The sequence below is a fragment of the Artemia franciscana genome, chromosome 4, assembly GCF_032884065.1.
Source record: "Artemia franciscana chromosome 4, ASM3288406v1, whole genome shotgun sequence".
NCBI lineage: Eukaryota > Metazoa > Arthropoda > Branchiopoda > Anostraca > Artemiidae > Artemia > Artemia franciscana.
In genome coordinates this window covers 57617948-57643269 of record NC_088866.1, presented here as the reverse complement: position 1 = coordinate 57643269, position 25322 = coordinate 57617948, and the positions used below count along the sequence as shown (strand labels likewise).

Genomic DNA, 25322 nt, shown 5'->3' with positions numbered 1-25322 from the left:
GAAAAAAAAACAACAAATAAGCACGCACCCGTGATCTGTCTTCTGGCAAAAATACGAAATTCCACATTTTTGTAGATAGGAGCTTAAAATTTTTGCTATAGGGTTCTCGGATACGTTGAATGCAATGGTGTGGTTTTTGTTAAGGCTCTTTGACTTTTAGGGGGTGTTTCCCCCTATTTTCCAAAATAAGGCAAATTTTCTCAGGCTCGTAACTTTTGATGACAAAGATTAAATTTGATGAAACTTATATATTTAGAATCAGCATGAAAATTCGATTCTTTTGATGTATCTTTTAGTATCAAAATTCCCTTTTTTAGAGTTTCGTTTACTATTGAGCCGGGTCGCTCCTTACTACAGTTCGTTACCACGAACTCTTTGAAAATTTCAACAACTTTTATTCTAATCTTTAATATGCTATGTTGGAGATTGGCCAACATGTTAAATTTGCACAATGGTAGATCCGCACGATCGGGAGATTTCTTTTCTATTTTTAAAGATAGAGGCTTACGTTTAGGTAGGTAAAATAATCTCCTCATTAGAATACATTTTACTCGGAACTGAACTGTTTGTTTCTAATAGGAAAGGTATTGGTAACAGCTTTTCTGTTGATGTTGCAAAGGGTATATATGAATTTATAAAGTGTACTTTTATAATGAATTTATTTTTTCGGTTTGCAGACAAATCAGAAGTTATTCTCCTCCGCCTTTAACTATTTTCGGCTATCTCTTCGGCGAGAAAAACGATTGGGAACTCCTATTTCTAATGAAAGTTTCCAAGAGCTTTATAATAGTCTTCTTAGATGTATAGCTAAAAAGGTAAGGTGACTCGATAATCTTACGTTTGTCCTCTTTCCGCGAATAATTAGCTTTTTTTCTTCCCCTCCTACTATGTACTCTTTTTACTTCCGTTTTGGGATCATTGTGATTCTTAAAAAAAAAGTTTCAAAAACGCTCTTTTTCTTGTTGCATAATTTATATTTCTGCATTTGCCCCCTTGATTTATCTTACTTCTCCAACGACAAAAAAAAAGAAAAATAATTGTACTGGAGAACTAACCGTCTAGTTCTTCAGTATTTTTCTTTCACTGAATTTTAATTACCTCCTTTTTGATGAGTACAGGGTTTGAAAGAACTTTGCCAAAATTTCGCCAAGGAGCTCACATACTGGTGGTGGGATGTTTCCATACTTTTGAATGAAACGTTTCACGTTTAGGAAGCAGGAGGGGGGGGGGCTACCTAACGGCCTTGTTGTATGCCGTCACTGTCAAGCCCTAAGGTCGGATTTAGCATTTTTACAATTCCGATATTATGGCCAAAATTGCTTCCTAAGCTGTTTTTAAAGTAAATGATGAGCAGGGCAGTGTACGTTCGATCACACTTTAATCCACCTGATTCTACCCTTCTTAAATTGCTGTCTTATCGTAATCTTAAATTCAATCATCTATGAAATAATTTCTGTTACTCTTAATTTTTAATGTTGCTCCTTACTTTCAGTAGAAAAAACTTGTTTTTATGGCACTTGATAAATACCAAGTGCCATATAGCGATCGCAAATTCTTTCGGTCTATCGGTCTCGGTTTTGCTAGTTTAGGCGCTTCCAGATAAGATAGGACGATGAAATTCGGCAGGTGTATCAGGGACCAGACCAGATCAAATTAGAAATAGTCGTTTTCTCGATTTGACCATCTAGGGGGAGTGGGAGGACGATTTATTCGGAAAAATTAGAAAAAATGAGGTATTTTTAACTTACGAACGGGTGATCAGATCTTAATGAAATTTGATGTTTAGAAGGATAATGTGTCTCAAAGCTCTCGTTTTAAATCTTGACCGGATCCGGAGACATTGGGGGGAGTTGGAGGGGGGAACCTAAAATTTTGGAAAACGCCTAGAGTGGAGGGATCGGGATGAAACTTGGTGGGAAAAATAAGCACAAGTCCTAGATACGAGATTGACATAAACGGAACAGATTCGCTCTTTTTGAGGGAGTTGGGGGGGGAGGTTTAATTCTGAAAAATTAAAAAGAATGAGATATTTTTAACTTACGAAGGAGTGATCAGATTATAACGAAATTTCATATTTAGAAGTACCTCATAATTCAGATCTCATTATTTTAAATCCCGATCGAGTCCACTGTCATTGTAGGGAGTTGGGGGGAACGAGAAATCCTGGAAAACGCTTAGAGTGGAGAGATCAGGGTGGAATTTGGTGGGAAGAATAAGCACAAGTCTTAGATACGTGATTGATATAACCGGACTGAATACGCTCTCTTTGGGGGAGTTGGAGGGGGTGTTAATTCGAAAAAAATAGAAAAATTGACGTATTTTTAACTTAGGAACGGGTGACTGTTCGTGAGGTATTTTTAAATTTGATATTTAGAAGGAACTCGTGTCTCAGAGCTCTCATTTTAAATTTTGTCCAGATCTGGTGACATTGGAGGGGGATTTGGAGGGGGAAGCTGGAAATCTTGAAAAACGCTTAGAGTGGAGATATCGGGATGAAACTTGGTGGGCAGAACAAGCATATGTCGCAGATACGTGATTGACGGAACCGAACTAGATCCACTCTTTGAGGGAGTTAGGGGGTCCAGTTCTTTGGCGAGTCCAGTTCTTCTGGACATGCTAGGACGATGAAAATTGGTAGGCGTGTCAGGGACCTGCAGAAATTGACTTGATAAAGTCGTTTCCCCCTTTTGGACCATCTGGGGGGGGGGGGCTGAGGGAGAGGAAAAATTAGAAAAATCAGGTATTTTTAACTTACGAGTGGGTGATCGGATCTTAATGAATTTTGATATTTAGAAAGACCTCGTGTCTCAGAGCTCCTATTTCAAATCCCGACCGGTATTTAACTCTGATTTATCCTTTTAAATTAATCGATTGATTTTTAAACTTGCTAGAGCTCATGCCATATGAGCTCTTGGCTCTTCTGACCTCGTCACAAGTGCCATATGACTTCTTACGTTTTGTTTATTTATTTAGTTTCTAGTCGTTTTTCAAATAATCCCAGAAAATCCCCCTCCCTCTCCATGAAAAATTTGCCCCACCAATAAAAAATTTCTCCATGAAAATCCCGTGTAAAATCCCTCCCCCAAAAAATTATCTCTGGACGGTTCCTGCCTTCTTAAATTGCACTTCTGACCCTCCCTTTGAGTGTGGCTTAGCAAACGATTTCGGCAATTATCTCTGAATTGTGAAAATACAAAGTCCAACCTTAAGGCATGACAATGATTAAATGCGCCAAGGCCATTAGGTAGCCCCAGCCCTGCTTTCTAAATGTGAAACGTTTCATACGAGAGTATAAAACATTCCTCCCCCAATAGATGGACTCCTTGGTGAGGTTTTGCCAAAGTTCTTTCCAAAGCACGTGCTCTATAGTACCAATAGCTGTCACTTACTAATTTACAAAGTTCTAGTTGGATTTGGTTTAGTTGGCAAAGTTCTTTCCAAATCCCGTACTCTATAAAACCCCGTAGCTAAAATAAATGCTTGAAAATGTTAGATAGGCTACGATATTTGCTCTTGAGAACGATTATAGGCGTACTTTAATCGGTGAACGACTGACATGTCCAGTTGAATACAACTTTAAAATTGATTGAATCAGCAAGCCCAACATCAAAGCTTTTTTTGCGTGTAGAACAAATTCACCCAAAATAAAAAGGAAATACAAAAACTCGGATTTCAATTAAGTTTGAGGGTGAACAAGTTAAAATCCAAACCTAGTAAATCTTAAGGACTGATAATTCTACAAGTTATAATTACCATACAATACCTTGTCAAGGCTCTGCTTACAAGGAACTCTGAAGATGATAGCGTCATAAAAAGAGTGCAGTGGTCCAACCCGGGCATGTACCTATCAGTTTATTTCCCATAAGGGGAGAATTCGTCAAAAACATCTGTTATATACGAAAACTAAAAATATATATATATATTTATATATATATATATATATATATATATATATATATATATATATATATATATATATATACATATATATATATATATATATGTAGCAGTCGTTATTCAGTTAACTGTATATATATATATATATATATATATATATATATATATATATATATATATATATATATATATATATATATATATATATATATATATATATATATATATATATATATATATATATATATATATATAGGTTTACTTACTCTTGAACATGCAACATATAATGGTCCATGGGAAAACAATCCGTATTCAGATCTATACCTCATGATTCTAATGATTGCCCTTGAGCTTTGTTGATGGTGATTGCTAATCGACCATTCCCTGTGTCGCCATCGTCATTTATATATCCCCCTGTGCCCCCTGGCGTCCCCTTTGTAGTTGTGTCCCGGTGTCCCGGTCGTCATTTATATTCCCTGAGTCCGGTCGTCATTTGTGTCCCGGTGTCCTAGTCTGTGATTTCTCTTTGAGTGTCCCGGGGGTCATTTATATTCCTTGTGTCCCGGTATCCTGGTCGTCATTTATATCCCTCTGTGCCCCCCGGCGTCCCCGTTGTAGTTGTGTCCCTGTGTCCCGGTCGTCATTTGTATCCCGGTGTCCCGGTCTGTATATACATTCGTTTTTTTAGTTTTGTTTTTCTCCTTTATTTTTCATTTTTTCCTTTTTTATTTTTTTCTTTTTTGGTCTTTTTAGTTTTTTAGCTTTTTTAGTTTTTTTATTAGTTTTTAGTTTTTCTTTCTTTTTAGTTTTTTTGTAGTTTTTGCCTTTTTTTAGTTTTTTTAGTTCTTTTAGTTTTTTTTTTTACTTATGTCCTGGTCGTCATTTATACTCCCTGTGTCCCGGTCGTCATTTGTGTCCCGGTGCTTTGTTGATGGTGATTGCTCATCGAACATTCCCTTTGTCCCGGTCGCTTTCTCTTTGAGTGTCGTCATTTATATTCCCTATGTGCCGGTGTCCCGGTCGTCATTTGTTTCCCGATGTCCCGGTCTGTAATTTCGTCAGTTGAAAACATGACGTCAGTCGACACACAAACATGACGTCACCCGACAGACCCACACACACACAGACAACTTATTTTTATATATGTAGATTATATATATATATATATATATATATATATATATATATATATATATATATATATATATATATATATATATATATATATATATATATATATATATATATATATATAGCAGTCGTTATGCAGTTAATGCATAACGTTGCAGTCGTTATGCAATTATCAGTCGTTGAACAGTTAAGATCTATCTATTCTTTTATAAAGGATTAAATAAAAAAAAAACTAATTTTTTTAGCTGAAAGTAAGGAGCGACATTAAAACTTAAAACGAACAGAAATTACTCTGTATATGAAATGGGTTGTCCCCTCCGCAATCCCTCGCTCTTTACGCTAAAGCTTTTAATTGTTCTAAAAAGTAGAATTGTGGCAAAGAGTCAAACTTTAGCGTAAAGAGCAAGGGATTGCGGAGGGGACAACCCATTTCATATACAGAGTAATTTCTGTTCGTTTTAAGTTTAAATGTCGCTCCTTACTTTCAGCTAAAAAAAATTAATTTTTTTTTTATTTAGTTTCTGAACGTTTTTGAATTAATGCATGTTTGGTTTTGGCTCTCCGCACATAAATTATTAAAATGAAATTTGTATATTGATTCTTTTTTTTGGCTAAATGGCTTTCTCTTAGTTTTGATCAGACGATTTTGAGAAATAAAAGGTGGAGAAGGAGGCCTAGTTGCCCTCCAATTTTTGGTTACTTAAAAAGGCAACTAGAACTTTTAATTTTTAACTAACGTTTTTATTAGTAATAATTATACGTAACTTAAGAATTCACTTACGTAACAAACTTTCATAATCGTATATTTTTATTATGTATACGAGGGGGTTTGTACCCTCGTTAATGCCTCGCTCTTTACACTAAATCGTAAGTTTTGTCCCAATTCTTTTAGACTGACCCCTGAATCAGAAAGGCTGTAGAATAAATAGTTGAAATTGCTAAAAATACTTTAGCATAAAGAGCGAGGTATTTATCTCCTCCTAAATACCTCGCTCTTTATGCTAAAGTATTTTTAGAACCCCTAATATGCGTAATAATCTCTGTTCGTTTTAAGTTTCAATGCTACTCCTTCCTTTCATTTGAAAACACGTTTTCATGTTTAATTTTCATTGTTTTCTTATATTAATGCTAGAAAATCCTACGCTCTTTTCATTGAATTTTTCTTCCCCTATGACCGATTCCTCCAAGTAAAGATCCTCCAACATAGCCCCCTCCCCTCAGCCCCACCCCCAAACAAAATAAAATCCTCCTGAAAACGTCTGTACACTTCCCAATAACCATTACTACATGTAAACACTGGTCAAAGTTTGTAACTTACAGCCCCTCCCCCAGGGATTTTGGGGGAGTAAGTCATCCCCAAAGACATAGTTATTAAGGTTTTCGACTATGCTGAACAAAATGGTTATCTCAAAATTTTGATCCGTTGACTTTGGGAAAAAATGAGCGTGGGAGGGGGCTCAGATGCCCTCTAATTTTTTTTGGTCACTTAAAAAGGGCACTAGAACTTTTCATTTCCGTTAGAATGAGTCCTCTTGCGACATTCTAGGACCACTTGGTCGATACGATGACCCCTGGGAAAAAAAAAAAAAAAAAAAAAAAAAACAAATAAACACGCACCCGTGATTTGTCTTCTGGCAAAACATACAAAATTCCACATTTTTGTAGATAGGAGCTTGAAACTTCTACAGTTAAGTTCTCTGATACGCTGAATTTGATGGTGTCATTTTTGTTAAGATTCTACGAATTTTAGGGGGTGTTCCCCCTATTTTCTTAAATAATGCAAATTTTCTCAGGCTCGTAACTTTTGATGGGTAAGACTAAACTTAATGAAACTTATATATTTAAAATCAGCATTAAAATGCGATTCTTTTGATGTAGCTATTGATATCAAAGTTTGACTCTTTCTCTCAACTCTTCTTTTTAAAACAGTAAAAAACTTTAGCGTAGAGAGCGGGGCGTTGATGAGGAAGCAGCCCCTTTCATATACGAAGTAATTTCTGTTCGTTTTAAGTTTTAATGTGGCTCCTTACTTTCAGTTGAAAAAACTTGTTTTTTTTATTTAATTTCTGAACGTTTTTGAATCGATGCTTGTTTTGATTTTGGCTCTCCGCAGAGGAATTATTAAAACGAAATTTGCATATTTATTTATTTTTTTGGCTAAATGGCTTTCTCATAATTTTGATCGAATGATTTTGAGAAAAAAGAGCGGGGGAGGAAGCCTAGTTGCCCTCCAATTTTTTGGTTAATTAAAAAGGCAACTAGAATTTTTAATTTTTTGCGAATCTTTTTATCAGTAAAGATATACGTAACTTATAAATTAGCTTACGTAAAGAATTTTTTATTCTCATGTTTTTATTACACATATGAGAGGGTTCGCCCCCTCGTCAGTACCTCTCTCTTTACACTAAATCTTAAATTTTGTCCCAACTCGTTAAGAATGACCCCTGAATCTCAAAAACCGTAGAATAAATAGTTGACATTTCTAAAAATACTTTAGCGTAAAGAGCGAGGTATTAGGAGGAGGTGAGCCCCTCATTTGGGTAATAATTTTTGTTAGTTTTAAGTTTAGATGCTGCTCCTTACTTCCAGCTGAAAAAAAACTTTTTCATATTTATTTTTTCTTTGTTTTTTTTTTGAAACAATGCTAGTAAATCCTGCCCTCCCTTCATGGAAATTTTCTTCCCCCATGACGAATTCCTTGATGGAAAGTTCCCCCAGTATATCCTCCTCTTCTCAACCCCTCCCCCAACCAAAAAATCCTCCTGAAAACGCCTGTACACTTCCCAATAACCATTACTATATGTAAGCACTGGTCAAAATTTGTAACTTATAGCCCCTCCCGCGGGGACTGGGGTTGAGTAAGTTGTCTCCAAAGACATAGTTATAAGGTTTTTCTACTACGCTGAATAAAATGGCTATCTCAGAATTTTGATCCGTTGACTTTGGGAAAATAATTAGCGTGGGAGGGGGCCTAGGTGCCATCCAATTTTTTTGGTTACTTAAAAAGGGCACTAGAACTTTTCATTTCTGTTAGAATGAGCCCTCTCGCATCACCCCTACGATCACCCCTGGGAAAAAAGAAACAAACAAATAAACACGCATCCGTGATCTGCCTTCTGGCAAAAAATACAAAATTCCTCATTTTTGTAGATAGGAGCTTGAAACTTCTACAGTAGGGTTCTCTGATACGCTGAATCTGATGGTGTAATTTTCGTTAAGATTCTATGACTTTTAGGGGGTGTTTCCCCCTATTTTCTAAAATAACGCAAATTTTCTCAGGCTCGTAACTTTTGATGCGTAAGACTAAACTTGATGAAACTTATATATTTAAAATTAGCATTAAAATGCAATTCTTTTGATGTAGCTATTGGTATCAAATTCCATTTTTTAGAGTTTTAGTTTCTTTTGAGCCGGGTCGCTTACCACGTTACAGTTCGTTACCACGAACTGTTTGAAAGTAAGAAAAGAAAGCGTGCTGCCAAGGAATCACAAGAACAGCATGAAAACAGGCTTGCGGCTAAAGAACGCAAAACCGCGCAGTTAGATGAAAATCCACCTGGACAGCGAGAGTCAAAACATATCAAAACTGAAAATGATAGCGATGATGATTGGGTTTGGGATTTTGACTTGGATAAGAACATCATTGCCTACCAGATTTTAGTTAAAAAAAAAAACAAAAAAACAAAGGTTCGGCGATATGTATTTCATAGTGACGCTGAAATTAAAGAAGAAAAAGAAAACTGAAAAAAAGAAAAAATGTAAAAAACTAAAAAGAAAAAACACTCAAAGAGAAATTACAGACCGGGACACAAATGACGATCGGGACAGAGGGAATATAAATGATGACCGGGACACTCTAAGAGAAATTACAGACTGGGATACCGGGACACAAATGACGACCGGGACACAGGGAATATAAATTACGACCTGGACACAACTACAACGGGGACGCCGGGCACAGGGGGATATATAAATGACGACGGGGAGACAGGGAATGTTCGATTAGCAATCACCATCAACAAAGTTCAATGGCAATCGTTAGAAAAATGCGGTATAGATCTGAATACGGTTTGTTTTCCCATGGACAATTATTATGTTGCATGTTCAAGAGTTGGTAAACCTGACAATCTATGTATATGGACAGACAATGTGACAGCAAAGAATGTTGTATATTCGCAAGTTTTACGTAGTTAAAATATATATCTATCTATATTCACAGGTAGGACACAGGGACACAACTACAATTGCGCGTAACTAATATGGTGCGTAACGACTTACGCGCGTGGAGGGGGCTTGGGGGGGGGGGGCGCGAAGTGCCCCCACCAAAAGGTGTTGGGGTGGCGCGAAGCCACTGTGAAAAGTAGAGCTTTAAATTTGTTCATTTCATTCCAAGGAATGTTAACACAAGACAAGAATTTATGGGATAGCCATATCTCTAATGATGCAGAATCTCGAATAATGGTAATGCTCACCCTAATGAATGGTCAGTTTGCAAAAAAAGACCCAATTTCATCAGAAATAGCGGGAATAAATGGGAGGCTGGCCTAGTTATCAATTAAGTTCGAGGGAGCCATCGCCTAAGTTAAGGCAGAAAATATAAATACGCAGCGAGAAGTGGATTCTTTGAGAACTGAAGTGGAGAAAATGCAACTTAAAATGAGTAATATGGTGGCTGATTCGAAACAAACAAATGTAATTTTGTATAACTTTGATCTGTCAAGACGAGCACAGACATTACTTGAAGATGTAGTTGCCACTTTTAACCAGTTTATACCGAATTTCTCGATACATCCTAGCGACATAAAAGACATTTTTCGTATTAAGTGTAATCAAAACCCCCGCCCCGTTTTGGTTAAATTTACGAGCGCTTTTTGCCGCGATCTTGTTCTGAAATCAGGTCAGCATTTTAGACACGCAAAAATTTGGATTCCCCCTAACTACACAACACCAGAATTACTTGCGAGAAAGAAAATTAAATTTACCCTTGAGGCAGCGAAATCAGCGGGTAAAGAGTCGAAGTTGCGTGGTATGAAATTGTTTGTAGAGAACAAGGGTTATATATACAATTTCGAAACTGATGCGATAGAGGAGCGCACAGTACCTGGTGGTGAATATAGAAGGGGAGTTGCTAGTGCATACCAGGTATCGGCTGTTGGAGGTTCAAACATAACGTTGAAAGATGGCGGAAGACCGAGAGCGGATTCGCAGTTATCAAATTCGAGCGTCACATCTATGCAATCATTTGGTAGCGCATTTAGTGACCCTGTAAAATCGCAGAATGAAATTGAAGTGCATAAAACACCCATGTCTGTTGCTGCGCCACAAGTTGAAAGGGGCGCTCCAAAGAGAGGAAATTCTGAAATTATTAGCCCGAATGATAGTGCGCGAATTACAACACAGCCACCCTTTCTTAGAGGTAGGGCCACAATAAATGAAAGGCATATCACATCTCGTAAGCTATCTTTCCAAGATCAAAGTAATCGGCCGAAAGAATAGGGAGACCAAGGCCATGGTGTTGTACAGGAAAGAATAAATATAGTGCATTGAAACATTCAAGGATGGAGTGAAATGAAAATTAATAGTCTATTGGTATCGCAGTGTATGTTTGATATTGTAGCATTATCTGAAACTTGGCTGGAAAAAGAAATTCAGTTTGAAAGGTTTCGGTATTTCGGTGTCCATCGTAAAAAAAACTAAGAATGGACGAACTTATGGCGGAGTCGCAATTTTTGTATCTGAAAATTTTTTGTCTCAGCATAAAGTCCAACGGCTGAAGAGTGTCTTGTAATTTGATATGGTTAAGATTCAAAGCCGATGGACGGTTTATTATTTTTTGTGCAATTTATATCCCTCCAGAGTCGAGTTCGTACAACGAGGAGGATATGTGGTGTATACTAGAGGATGAAAAACGTAACTTTTCTATTCAGTTTCCTTCTGACTTGTTTTGTCTTATGGGGGACTTTAATGATTATGTTGGGGTTACTTCAGAAGTTTTGATGTCACCTCATGCCTGTACGGATGAAGCTGCTTGGGAGGTTTGGGATGATTTAGTAATCCATCTCTCTCCAAGGGTAAGTAAGGACCATAGTAGACGAAAGAATAATTGGGGCCGTAGAATTTTGGATTTCTGTGATAAGGAAATATTTTTTTATTTTGAATGGAAGAGTTAAAAAGGATGGAGGTGTGGCAAATTTCACTTGTTTTTCTGGGACTTCTCCAAGTGTAATTGATTATATTTTGGTTGTATATTCCTCTTTGGCATCTATGTGCGGATTTCGAGGCGATGGCAGTGGTAGATTCAGATCACTTGCCTGTTAGGGCTACTTTTGAGTTGGTTAGTTCTAAGAAACTAGCGACTAATAGTGATAGGAAGAAAGAACGCAGAGAAACTGAGAATTTAGGGATTAGAAAGGCACTTAAAGTAACAGGAGAGAATGAGTATGATGACGAGTGAAGAAGTTCAGCAGGAATTAGAGAAATGTTTGGTTTTACTAGGTGATGGAAAAATAGACGAGCCGTTAACATTAGTAAATGATGTTGTATATAAGGTAGGTTCAAAGTTAAATTGCAGAGTTAAGAATGGATTTTTTTATGACGATTGTGAAAGAAAACGCCAGGAAGTTTTAGATGCACTGCGGAAAGCGAGGAATAGCATAGGTAGTAGGGAAAATACTAGATTTTATATGGATTATAAGTTGATTCGGAATAAGTATAAGAAAATGTTGATGATTAAGAAAAAAGAACATGAAATTAGGACAGGAGAGCAACTGAAAAAAGATTATAGAAAAGGAGATATTAGGACCTTTTGGCGTATAGTTAAAAATTCTATAGGAGGAACAGAGGTTCGTGATGGTATTCCAGCAGTAGATTTTTGGCCTACATATTTAGAGGAGAGAGAAAACGAAGTGATTAGGGACCAAGGAGGAACTAATTTAAGTGTAGATCTGGTATCTGCTTTACGTGATGTAGTTGATAGGCCAATGCAAGAATGTGATTATGATTTGGTTGCTCCCATCCAAGTAAGTGAAGTTTGGGAGACAATGAAAGGAATGAGAGGCGGTTCTGCTCCACGTATAGATGGAATACCAACCGTACTTTAGAAGTGGGGACGGGTGTGGCTACTACCTTTTATAGCAGGGATGTTTTCCGGTATATTGAACAGTGCAGAATGGCCCTTGTCTTGGGCTACGTCTATTCTAGTGCCGTTATTTAGAAAGGGGGATAGATTAGACCATGGGAATTATAGAGGTATAAGCCTAAGTAATGTGCTTAGTAAGGTTTTTGATAAGATATTATGTTGTAGGATAGGTAATTGGATAGACCAAAATAGAAGTTTATCAGATTCGCAGACAGGGTTCAGAAAAGGCTATAGTCCTATAGATCAGATTTTTTATTTTATTGGGGATGATTAGGAAATAGGTTAGAAGAAAAGAAGGCAGGCTATTTGTTGCATTTTTGGATTTAAAAGGGGTGTTTGATGGAGTGGATAGAAGTTTAATGATAGAGTCGTTGTTAGCACTAGGGCTACCAAGCGCATTTGTTAACATTATAGCATCTATGTATAATATAGTTAAGATTATAGTACGAGTAGGCAAGGATTTCTCTAAGGTTTTTAGGAGTAGACTTTGTGATAAGCAGGGATGTACAATTTCCCCAAGGCTATTTTCATTGTATATTAATGATTTTGAAGAATATTTGATAGGCAGAGGCGACCCAAAAATTAAGCTTTCAAGTGCAAGCGTTATAGCATTACTTTTTGCGGATGACATGGCATTAGTAGCGGAAAGTAAAGATCATTTACAACAACTGCTAGATCTAGCGTCTTCTTATTTTAGGAATGAGAAACTAGTGTTAAACATAAAGAAGTCGGTGGTAATGGTTTTTAGGAAAAGTGGAGAACAGATAGATTCGCAGTGTCAGTTTACGTATGAAGGTAGGACACTAGACTACGTAGATGAATTTCAGTACCTAGGTTGTAGGCTTTCGTCAGATGGAAAATGGAAGAAACATCTCAAGATAGTAGAAAGTAAGGGAAATAGACTACTAGGATTGTTAAGTAAAAGTAGTATCAAGGACATTAGGGATGTAGGACTGCTAAAGTATGTTTTTAATGCTAAGGTTAGATCGGCTTTGCATTACGGGGCGGAGCTTTGGGGGTTTAATAAGGTGTTAAATTTAGAGAGAATGCAGTTGAGGTTTTTTAAGCGTATGTTAGGCCTTGATAATAAGTTTAATGGGTTAGTACTAAGATGGGATATAGGAATAAAGTCTATAAGACAGAGTAGGTTAATTAGTATGGTTAAATATTGGGAAAGGGTATCATCGATAGAAGATAATAGGCTAGTTAAACAAGTATTTTTAATGATGCTTCAAGATAGGAGGAAGGATTCGTGGCCAAATCAGGTGAAGAATATATTAGACCGTGTAGGGCTAGGTAATTGCTGGAATGAGGGAAAGGGGATAAGAGAGATGGTAGGGACTGTATCTAGGTTAGTTGCTAGTAGGCTAGAATCTCAGGAAGTTCAGGTTTGGCAAGCTGAGAAGGCTACCTCGCCGTCCCTTGGGATATATGCAGAGGTCAAGGAGATCTGGGGCAAAGAAATTTATCTAAAAATGGGATTGGCTCTGGATTATTTGAAATGGGTAATGTATGTAAGGGGAAATTGTATGCCTCTTGGAGAACGTAGGAAATATTTAGGGAGAAATAAATCGAGGGATGGTCCTTACAGTTGCCCTTTGTGTGGAGAGATGGATGAGTCTTTGCAACATTTTTTAGGGGATTGTAGGGAGTTGAGGGATTTGCGCTTGGAAATATTTGGTAAGGAGGTTAGGGGGAGAGATTGGATTTCTGAAAAATTGAGAAGTAGATGTTAATTAACTATAGATAATATTGGAAAGTTCGTCCGGGTAGGTATGAGGTATCGTGATGTTTTCATAAATAATTAGTTTAATGTCTATTCAGTCTATGTTTGTTGCTGTATTTTTTACACTTGTTTTGTGTATGTTACCATGGCCCAATTTGGCTTATCGTGTAAATAAATTTATCTATATATATATATATATATATATATATATATATATATATATATATATATATATATATATATATATATATGTATATATATATATATAGATATACCCATATAAATAATTTTTAGAGACCTAGGCTGGTCAGGTAAAATCAGTTTTAAGATATTACTACCCCCTCCCCATGCTCAATCACCACTTTCACAAGTATTATACTGGATATCAACGATTTGAGAATTTATTACGTTTTGGTTTAGTTGTTAATATAAGCGCAACACACGAAAAAAGAAAAATCAGCGCAAGCTCCTATGCCACATGAAAATGGTCTCTTGTGAAGGTGAAATAATATCAGACCCGTATGCTCTTGGTTCAGCCCTTCCCTCAAGATCTTATGATTTTTCCAGATTTTTATATGATGAGCCCAGAATTCTGCTGTTTTCTGCGTTTCTAAGCAATTTGCCATCTCCTACCAAAATGTTTCTATAAATTATAGAGTGTCACTTCTCTACAAAAATCTGTGCAATTATAGGCAGCATTCAGTAACGAACTAAAATTAAAAGCGTCTGAAATTTTTATGATGCAATGCGTTTACAAAGTATAACTATGTCTAAGATGTATTGCTATTTGTTGGTTGTTCAAGATTTTACAGTTGTTCAATAACGCCCAACCAAAGAGGGGGATTGAGATTTCTCTCAAGTTGACGCAAAGGACTAATTTTTTCCCAAATGAAAGTCTAATTTCCGTGAGAGTTTTATTGAGAGTTTAGTGTATACAATCGTATTTCGGGTAAACTATGTTTAAGATTTAAGGGAGATTTAAGATTTATCGTCTGACTACTATTTTCATAATAATATCAAAGGGAGTTTGTCTGGGAAATGCCTCTTTACCCTGCTCGTGTTTTTTGTATTTCCTTACATGAAAACTAAGGTCTGAGTGGTAAAATAAAGAGGAATATCAATTTTGCATTTGGTGCTTGTGCAGCATAAATTTTATGTCCTTAAATTTATTGGTAAACAAATAACTCTTATGTTTTGTGTTTTATAAAAAAGGAAGTAATTGAAAAAAAAATGATTTGTCTTTACTGTCAAGTATACCAAATATTCATTTTAAACCTTTACTTTGGCTCGGTCGACTCTTCCAGTATCCTTCTAGTATTTTGTTATTATGTATCTCGTATTTCTGGTCGGTCTAAAGCATCTGAGACTTTTCGATGTCAATATTTACCCAAGCCTGTAAGATAATCATGGATCACATTCAAAAAGGGTAGCTGGTTTTGAATTGAATGCGCTAATAATGTAGCGAGGAAAATGCCCAATTTTCTTGGGTTTGCTTCTTTTGGTAGATACTGAGACTGTTTTTAATTGCTTTCATAATAGAGTTTGGCAGAATGGGCTCAAATTTATAATTCATTTTTGATGTTTAACGTTTACAAAAAAGTATTTTTTGTTAATTTTTGTTAGTAATCCTCATTTTTTAAAGGGAATACTTCGTTGCTATATAAAGCTAAGAATGAACTAAATTCTTCGGAGCTAAAATTCCTAAAAATCAAGAACTTGACTTGGTCAAGCTGGACTTTGAATGCGGTTTGCATTTGCGTTTGCTTCTGTGGTTGAATATTAAGATAGTTTTCAAATGTTTTTGTAATAGACTTTGTGAAACTATCCTCAAATTTTGTATTTCTTTTTCATTTCTTGTTTTGATGTGTGATATTTGAAAAAAATGGTTTTAACAAGCAGTTATCCTTATTTTTTAAGTGGAATATTCTTGTCGCTGTATAAAGCTAAGAATGAATTAAATGCTTCAGAGCTAAAACCCCTAAAAATCTAGGACTTTGACTTGGTCTGATTGGATCTTCAAAGGACCGTTAATTGCTCAGATCAATATTAGTTTTCAGTTTTCATTCAGAGTTCAAGGAGTTAACAACAAAACCAGATTTCATTTCTTTCGGATAACATCCATGCTTACATTTAGACAAATTGTGTAACTAACTAGTTTAAACCAAGATTGAAATAACGTTTCTCTCCCGCGTGGCTTTGAGCCAATATTGTGATTTTTTTCGAATGGTGAAAAAAAGTCTTATTGCTAATTAGCGATACTGGATCAAATCAAGGAGTGATAAAGGTTTTACATTTTGCACTTCGATAAGTATATAAGGGTGTAAATGGCAGTCCAAACACGAGAGGCCGAGAAAATGCAAAGTGCCCAGTTCTTGCAAGAAATTAATTTTAAACTGGATTTATTACCGGTGCTTTCGCAGAAAGTTAATACGATTCCTGAACTTTCGGATAGCATTGATGCCATACAAGTACAGTTAAGTAACATTATTACGCAGTTATCTAACAATGCTAAGACAAATGATGAAATTAAAAAAGAGCTGGAAAATGTGAAATCTAACCTAGCAGTCTCTTATGAACGAGCCAACAAGCTCGAAGCAGAGCAGAAAAGAACGAATTTAATCTTCTATAATTACACCCCTCAACAACTCGGCGATTATACTCTGAAGCAAGAAATAACGGGGTTATTAAATCGTACTATGCCGTCTCTCGGGATAAATCGAAGTGATATACGTGACATATTTAGATTGAAATCAGGGCCGATAGTAGTAAAGCTAAACTCGGTTGAAATCAGAGACTATATTTTAAGAAACAGCTCCGTATTAAGAAGGTTTGGTTTATCGGTGGCTCCGGATTACACAGCTATACAAAGGGAGGCCCGTAAACATTTAAAGGAAATGTTAACTACTGCGCAAAATGATGGCCGTGATGCAAAATTACGAGGTGACAAACTATTCATCGAAGGCCGAATATTCAGGTATGATGGAAATTCAATAGTCGAGATTAAGCGTAATTTGAAGCCAGTACAAAATTCTGATCCACCCTTTAGTGCTAGGCTCCCAAATGATCCCAATAATATTCCGATGAGGCTAGTTAGTGATGCCAGTGATAGTGATACTGAGACATTAGTACCATCGACCACCACTCCACAGGCAGTATCGACAGCTAAAAGACCTTCTAGTGCTATTGTCAGCCCAAATGACTTGTTTCGACCAGGTACTCGTAATGTAGCACCCAAAGGAAGCCATTCGCCAAGAAAGAAGTTTAATGATAGACATCGTGGTGGTTTTTCACGTGATTTTTATTATAATAAACACCGAAGTGAGTTAGCGGATATAAATAACCGCACTCGTGAGTATTATCATGTTGCCTTTCCCCCGACTAAGACTAGTAACGAGCAATCTCAACCAAAGGCTAGTGATGTTAACGTGCTAACAGAAGGCGTAGAAACATAGGATATAGAGGGCCATATACTGAGTCTAGTGTCATGGAACATACAAGGATTATGTGATAAGTTGACCTATTTATATGACGATTTATTTTCGTTTGATGTGATTTCTCTGATTGAAACATGGAATGATTGTTCTCCTATATCACCTCTCCCCGGGTATTTCGTTGAACAGACCGTGCGTAATGTAGCAAGAAATAATAGACATTATGGTGGCATTTTGGTTTTGGTTAAAGCATCTGCTATTGACGGCTATGAGAGAATTAGTAGTAGATCTGAAAACTTGCTTTGGCTGTCTATTTATTTGAAATGTGGGAAGCAATTAATTTTGGGTGTAGTGTATATACCTCCACAGAATAGTTCATATAATCGAGAAAATACTTGGGAAATTTTAGGGGAAGAATTTTCGTTAATACAAGAAAGTTATAAAGATCTGGATTGTGTGTTAATGGGGGATTTCAATGCTTATACCGGCCTGGAGGCTGAGATCCCAGATGTGTTGATCCCAGATTTAGGTGATTTTGTCCCAATTTGTTGTAGAATACCACGAAGCAACAAGGATGAAAAAAGAAAAATAAATGTATGGGGAAGAAAGCTCCTGGCGTTTTGTGGGGAACATGGTCTGATGATTGCGAATGGTAGGTTTGGGAAGGATAAGGGTAGGGGCGAGTTCACTTGCCTTTCGGGTCCAACTCCAAGTGTTGTAGATTATGTGCTAATTAATACGCAATTTGTACCTGAATCAATAAATATGGGAGTATTAGATTTAGTTGGATCTGATCATAGAGCTATTATGCTTGAGGTGAAGATTGGGCAGTTTGCGAAACACGGTTCACGACTAAGAAATTTCTATAATGCGGATTATAGAAAAATAGGTTTAGGAAAACGAATTAGAAATGATTTAACAGATAAAGATATTGAGGCATTTAGAAGGGAGCTCTTGGACTCGCATGTACAAAATAATTTGAAAGCGTTAGAAGATAATGAAAAAGATGCACATAGTGTAATTATGCTGTTAAATGAAATAATGGGCAGTTGTGCAGAATCATGTGGCCTAACTAAAAAATTAAAAAAGAATGAGGGATATTTTGACTTGGATTGCAAGTTAATGAAAGAAGAAGCAAAATATTTATTAAATCGTTTGAATGAATTTGATAGCGCGGAAGATCAAAGTCTAAAATTGGCTAATTATAAAGATAAAAGAAGAGAATATAAAAGTTTAATAAAAAGAAAAAAAAAAGAGTACGAGCATAAGAAGAAACTGGATATCGCTGATGATTTTAGAAATAAAGATTTTAAAAAGTTTTGGGGCTATATAAAGAATGATTGTGGAAGGAGAAATGTTAATACTCAGGCTGTTCCGGAAGCTGATTCATGGCCTGATTACCTAAATAATTTAGAAGGTGTTTGTGCAGATCTTCAGGAGGTAGCGCATACCCCAGAGATGGTTATTTATCCCATGAGAGAACATGATTACGATTTAGTGGGTGATGTGAATGGCCAAGAGATTAAGTCAATATTTAAGAATTTAAAAGGTGGTACTGCTGCGGGTGTTGATGGTATACCAATATTGTTATTTAAGAATTTTCTTTCCATTTTTATACCGATAATTGTTCTTCTTTGTAATAAGGTGTTAAGGTCAGGGCAATGGCCAAGCGCTTGGAAGACATCATTGTTTATACCACTTTTTAAGAGAGGAAACCCGAAGGCTCATGAAAATTATCGTTTAATAGCACTTGTCCCTGCTTTAAGTAAGGTTTTGGAGAAAATATTAGATACCAGGCTTTCCAATTGGTTAAATACAAATAATTTAATACATGAAGAACAAGGAGGTTTCAGGACAGGGTATGGGACGACAGATAGTGTGTTTATTTTAAAGGCATTAATAGATAAATATGGAAAGGGTAAAACTTGTCTTTATGTGGGATTTCTGGATCTCCATAAGGCTTTTGATAGTGTCGACAGAGAGTTATTGAAGGATGCCATGCTAAATATTGGCCTTCCCCATTCATTTGTTAGATTGATAGTGAGCATGTATACTTGTGTGAGTGGAATCATTCAAGTTGGTAATAGGTTTTCGAAGCTTTTTGATATTAAGCGGGGAGTAAAACAGGGCAGCACCCTTTCACCTAAGTTGTTTAATATTTTTATTAATGATGTTGTTAATTTTCTAGAGAATAGATGGGCTCCGAAAGTTAGCCTAGGGACTCAAAAACTATCTCTCTTATTATTTGCAGATGATATTGCTTTGGTGGCTAATAAACCGCAAGATCTACAGACTCTTTTGAATCTCATAGATGAATATTTGCATATAAAAAAGTTAAGGCTGAATACTGAAAAGAGCGAAGTTGTTATTTTTAAAAAAAGGAAGGTTGGGGACGATGAAAAATATACGTTTAAATTTAATAATAAGGAACTATTTATAAGTAAAAGAATAAAATATTTAGGCTTTATCTTATCGGAAAATGGAAGCCTAAGGAGTCATGTTGATGAAATAATTAAGAGAGGTAGGGTGGCCATGTCAGCTATATTTAGAAACCCGACGATAATGGGGATCAAAAACCTAAAAATGCATAAAAGAATATTTAACACAAAAATTTTACCCGTAATAGAATATGGAGCAGAGATATGGGGTGGAGAAACGGTGCAGCAACTGGAGTCCCTTCAGCTCCAGTATTATAAAAGAGTGTTTGGTTTACATCAGACAACTCATTCACAGATTCTGAAAGGTGATATGGGCCTGTTTTCTTTAAAGCTACGTAGGTATATTTTAATGCTTAGATTCTGGTTGAAGTTAACTAAGAGTAATGAAGATAGACTAGTAAGAGTGGCATATGAAGAGATGTTGAAATGTGGTTTAAAAACCTCGTGGCCATCCCAAATTAAATCATTACTAGAAAAAGTAGGAATGCCTTATTTATGGAATAATGGTCTTTGCTCTCGCGATGTACCAGCAAATTTAGAAAGCCAGGTACGATTTATATTAGAGAGTCAGGAAATTCAGCATTGGCAAGGGCTGGTTCTTGATTCTACAACCCTACAACATTATAATCAGGCAAAACCTAGTTTTGGGGAGGAAGTTTATTTTAAACTTAATTTACCAGCTATGATTCTACGTCGTTGGATTCAGCTTAGGGCAAATTGTCTTCCAATCCAGAACAGGCAAAAAACGTTCGACAAAAATAAAATGATAGTTGGTCCTGATAGGCGGTATCTTTGTCCTCTTTGTAAAGATGATGATGAAGACTTGGATCATTTTCTCCGGAAATGCCCGGTGCTCTTGGATTTACGGGAAATTTATTTGCATGGGATTAATTTGATGCTTCCGGGTATTCTACAAAATAGTAACCCAACCACAATATTTCGAGTGGGAGTATATATAGAAAAATCTTTAATAAGAAGAAAAAGTTTTATATGATTAATTTCTTTTGTAGTTAGATTTGATACTTTTTGCGTTGAATTCTGTTTTTTGTGCGTGTTCGTACTGTTGTTAATTTCCTTGCTTGTTTGTTATTTATTTATATGTTGTGTGTATATGGCCCACGGGTTTTTGAAATACACTTATCTATCTATCTATCTATCTATCTATTACTGCTATACACATCACCTCAGATGGCTTTGTGAAGCATATTTCATTTGGAAGTGTCTAGATTTTTAAAAAAGAGCCAGTGGATAAGGTTTCTAATACGGTTCACATAATTTTAGGGTGTCCGAATAAAACTGTCTGCCTTTCTTTATAGGCCGCTTACAAAGACTTGTATATTTTAAATTAGTTCGTTATTTCTCTCTCTCTCTCTCTCTCTCTCTCTCTCTCTTCTCTCTTTTTCTACTTCTTCCTTCTCTCTTTCTATCATTCCCTCCTCTTTATCTTCTCTATCAACCATTTTCTGATCATTGTATTTTTTTTTACCCATGCTGCACTCTCTATTGAGAATTTGTGGTAATCTGTTGTGTGTGCAAGGGTGTATCCAGGATTTTCGTTCGGAGTGGGGGGGTGTATAAAAAAATGACAAATCGAATCAGCAATTTGTGTATATGCATTTTCGTCGCTTTTTTACAAGTCTAACTAAAATTTTGGGGGTGGGAGGGATGTGGTTCAAAGCCGGTAACCCCTACCCTCTGGATATGGCCTTGTGTGTGCATATATAAATAAGTGCATTATCTGTCCATTAATATTAGTAAACCATTTCCGTATTTAGGGTGACTTAGAACAATTAAAATCAGTGCTTCATTTGATGCGGGAAGATAATGGACAGCCAGATTCAAGAACCTTTTCCTATTGCTTTGAAACGATTGGCCGGAATACCATCCCTCGCCAGAGAGCAGCTTGTGTCGAAACAGCGAAAAAGCTTATAGAAGACCTTCCGCATTATAACATGGAATTGAGCTCATTATTCAGTGAGAGGAATTTTAAAGCGGATGAACGGGAAATGACTATCGCAGGAATTCGGTTAGCCGAACCGAATTTTGTTCCATTATATCCAAAAATAAGTACACATTATGATTGTGATTTATTGAATAAGTTGAACGATAAGTCTATCGATTCAGTTCTGTATACTGGTGTGAATGATTTGTTTGAGCGAAAAGAGATTCCGAAGCTGGTTGAAGAACAACTTAAAATGGAGCTCAGTGGATCTGTTTCAGTGAAGAGTGTGGCCAAGGATGAAAATGCTGAAGTTTCTGCTTCCACAGTAACTGTTTATTTATTATTTTGTCATTTTTACGTAGGGGTGTTCCCGCAAATTCTATCAAGGGGGAGGTGTTTGTATCCTTATTTTTGTGTGCTTATTGCCTTTATATTTATTTATATATAAATTCATCATAAAAAAATTCCTTGCAAAATATGAACTTTTGGAGCCTCAAATATCACAAGCACACATTTCAAATTTGCAAATCTCTTTTATCAAAAATAGGTTATTGGAGTTAGATAATTACAAATGTTTGCAGCATAAGTTAGGACTCTTTTTAAAATCAAGACTCCTGTGAGGGGGAGGTAGTAAATCCCTTTCCATCGTTCTCCTTCACTGGTCTTACTATTTTCCCCCCAGAACTGTTATAACCAATTGAAAATTATTAAAAGAGGGAACCCATCTATTACCACAAACTCCTTTGTCCTTTTTTTAATATACATAAATGCACTTTTTATTCCAGTTGACATAATTTTAGTTATTTATTCTATTTTTTTTTTCTGAGCTTGGATATTATCATTCAAATGAATTGTCGCGTTGCAACTCTTTTCTGATTATGCTCCTACTTTTTTTTACCTTTGACTTTTCACTTCTTTACTTTAGAATTCTTGCAAAAGACTTTAAAAGACAAAACAATGCTTAAAGCTCAAATATCTTTCTTGATGTTTCAGTATTTTTTAAGATTAAAGAGAAAAAACATGTGTTTTGAATTTAAAAAAGTCAAATCCCGTCTGCCCTGTGTTACCAGTGCACAACTTCCTAGCAGGGAGACCTTTTTAACTTTCTGACACTTTGCTGCTTAATTTTTTTTTACTAATGAATGGCCTTACCTTTCTGATTTTGTCGTTTTTGAAATTGTTTAGCCAGTTTTTTAGTTGTTTTTCTATTTCTATGATTTTTTTTTTATTTTGATGGTTTTATGACTCCGAAATGCAAATTTGGTCCTTTGGGGCTTGTGATAGACATTTTTTGAAATTAAATATTTTATCTTATAATTCATCCGCGTAAATAAAGAAAATTCCTGTCTTCCTCTATCGTCTTCCAAAAAAAAATAAAAAAATCGCTGACGTTAAAGAAAAACAAGATATTTCATGTCCAAAATGGAATAGTTGTTTCATTGTCGTCCAGTGTGTATTGTGAGATTTTTTCGTTCTTTCTCTTAGTTACATTTTATTTTCTTTTGCTATTTACTTACCTTGATTTTCCCATCGTGGCCTTGTAAGCAAAAGCCGTTTAATCCCATTTTTTACCCATTTACCCATTTTTTAAGATTTTTTTTTGCAAATATTCTTAGATTAGCAGTGTCAGGTACTTGACAGTAGGCGACACACCACTATATTTTATCACGGTTCACTTCGGATTTAAAATGTGTTTTCTTTTGAAGGAGTCAACTGAGGGGTCCAAAGGGGAAGTATCTCACGTGAAACATTCCAAGAAGAAATGTAACAGGGGATGAAGCTGTTTTTGGTGTTTTGTTTTGAGATCTACGGATCTTGGTGTGGTGGTTTTTGTCTATGGCCCAGGTGATAAGAGGAGGGATGTTGAGGAAAGCTTATCAGAATGACATGGATTCATATAATTCTAGGAAAAATATTGACACTAGATTAGACCTTTCACTAAGAGATTGGATAACCACAGACCACCTGTTTAGCCATATTTTCCAATTAGTTAAAAAAAAAAATTCCAAGAAGTTTTTCAAAGAAAAGAAAAGGCCATATTAAACTTAAGATCAGCAGAAACCTATAATAATTCAAAATCAAAACGACCAGAAATTACTATTAAAGAATAAATGAAGTCCAAAAACGAACAGAAGTTAGATAAACAATCATATCAAACAAACATACAACAGGTACTAATTAAATGGATAAATTAACCTTAAAACAAGTAAAACTTAAATTTAGCATGCAGATTAAGCTAAAAGGAGCAAAAAATCTCTTACTATTAAAGAAAGAATAAAACCCAAAACGAACAGAAATTATAAACAATCATAGAATACAAAACGTACAACAGGTACTGATATAAATAAATAAGTAAATCTTAAAAATATTAAAACTTAAATTGAATATGCAAATCAAGCTAAAAACGAAGAAAAATTACTACAAACAAGAGTTTGACTACTGCTCCCTTCTCTAACTGTAAAAGTATAAGCTGTAAAATATTGAGCTTTCTTGTGGAGAAGGGAGTTTTCCAGGTGGCGAAGCTCGTCAAATCGCCTTGTTGGCTCATTCTTAAAAATGAAATTAAGGTGTGTTTTTGTGCTTTGTGTTGGGTTATGGGCAGCTTCTTTAGCATTTTAGGTGACTACACATAGGTCAAACCACTTCACTATCTTCAAAATATTCATATTTTGTAACAGGGGGGGGGGTTCGAATTGGGTGTTTATGTTTTAAGGGCGGCTCATTCTGTTGAGGTGTTGGTTAAGTTACAAAGATATGTGAAATTGTCCATCTTGGCATTTGAGCTGACAAGAAAAAGTGTCGAAAAATGCTAATGATAATTACCTTGTGTCTAGACCCTTTGATCAATTTCAGATGCTCAGTCATTAAGGAGTCTAGCCCCGAGCATTTTAAGCGGAATCCAAATTTGCAATCACTTAAAAGCTTCGTTTATCTCCAGGTATTGAAAAAGTGTTAGGTTTGAAATGTTGTCGTAAACTTCCTGAAATAAAGATAGGAGGATAAGGATAGAAGGATAAAAGGCATATGTCAGGTCAAGCTAATTGGATTGCCATTTGGTATTGTATAGAATAAAATATTCGGATTTCCAGTTCTGCGGGAAGGACCTAGTGTAAAAAAAGACTAAGACTGGGCCCTGAGATAAAATTTCTTCCTTTTTTCTCTTTTTTTTAATTCTAAATTTGCTTGTTCTTTCTTTATTTTTTGAGAAAGTTCCTTTAATTTCTCACAAACCGCTACACAGTAATTTCAACAATTGAACATTTAATATACATTTTAAAAGTAAAATCAATCTTCTAGTGTGTCATATTGAGGATTGCATCTCTGAGATTATCTCTGCCCCTCCCCCGCTCAGACCGTCCTGGACACAGATGGAAAACACAGCTCCAGCTAGTCTAGTGTTGTAGAATATTGCGACAGCATTTGAAATTGCTGCAAGTACCTGTAGATCTAATCACATCAATGCGTGATGAAACACGATGAAGACCAGCATTGGTTCAATCGTGAAAATTTAAGCTTCCACCATTGTCATCTAGATTTGAGAATCAGATAAAAGCATTAGCAAGAAGTTTGGTCTTCACCTTTGGGTCATGCACTCAGTTTAAGTTCCCTTAGACCAACT

At 35.9% G+C, this 25322-nt stretch overlaps 2 protein-coding genes across 2 annotated transcripts in view; both read left to right on the top strand.

Moving 5' to 3' along the window:
• LOC136026655 (small ribosomal subunit protein uS9m-like) overlaps window positions 1–25322 on the top strand; it is a 507124-nt gene that overhangs the window by 271698 nt on the left and 210104 nt on the right. The window lies entirely within an intron of this gene.
• The window catches only part of LOC136026652 (DNA-directed RNA polymerase, mitochondrial-like), a 122368-nt gene that overhangs the window by 51852 nt on the left and 45194 nt on the right, over window positions 1–25322 (top strand). Inside the window, exons 6-7 of the mRNA XM_065703388.1 lie at window positions 678–815; window positions 21537–22028. Coding sequence (XP_065559460.1) covers window positions 678–815; window positions 21537–22028 — 630 coding nt within the window. The remainder of the gene's footprint in view (window positions 1–677; window positions 816–21536; window positions 22029–25322) is intronic.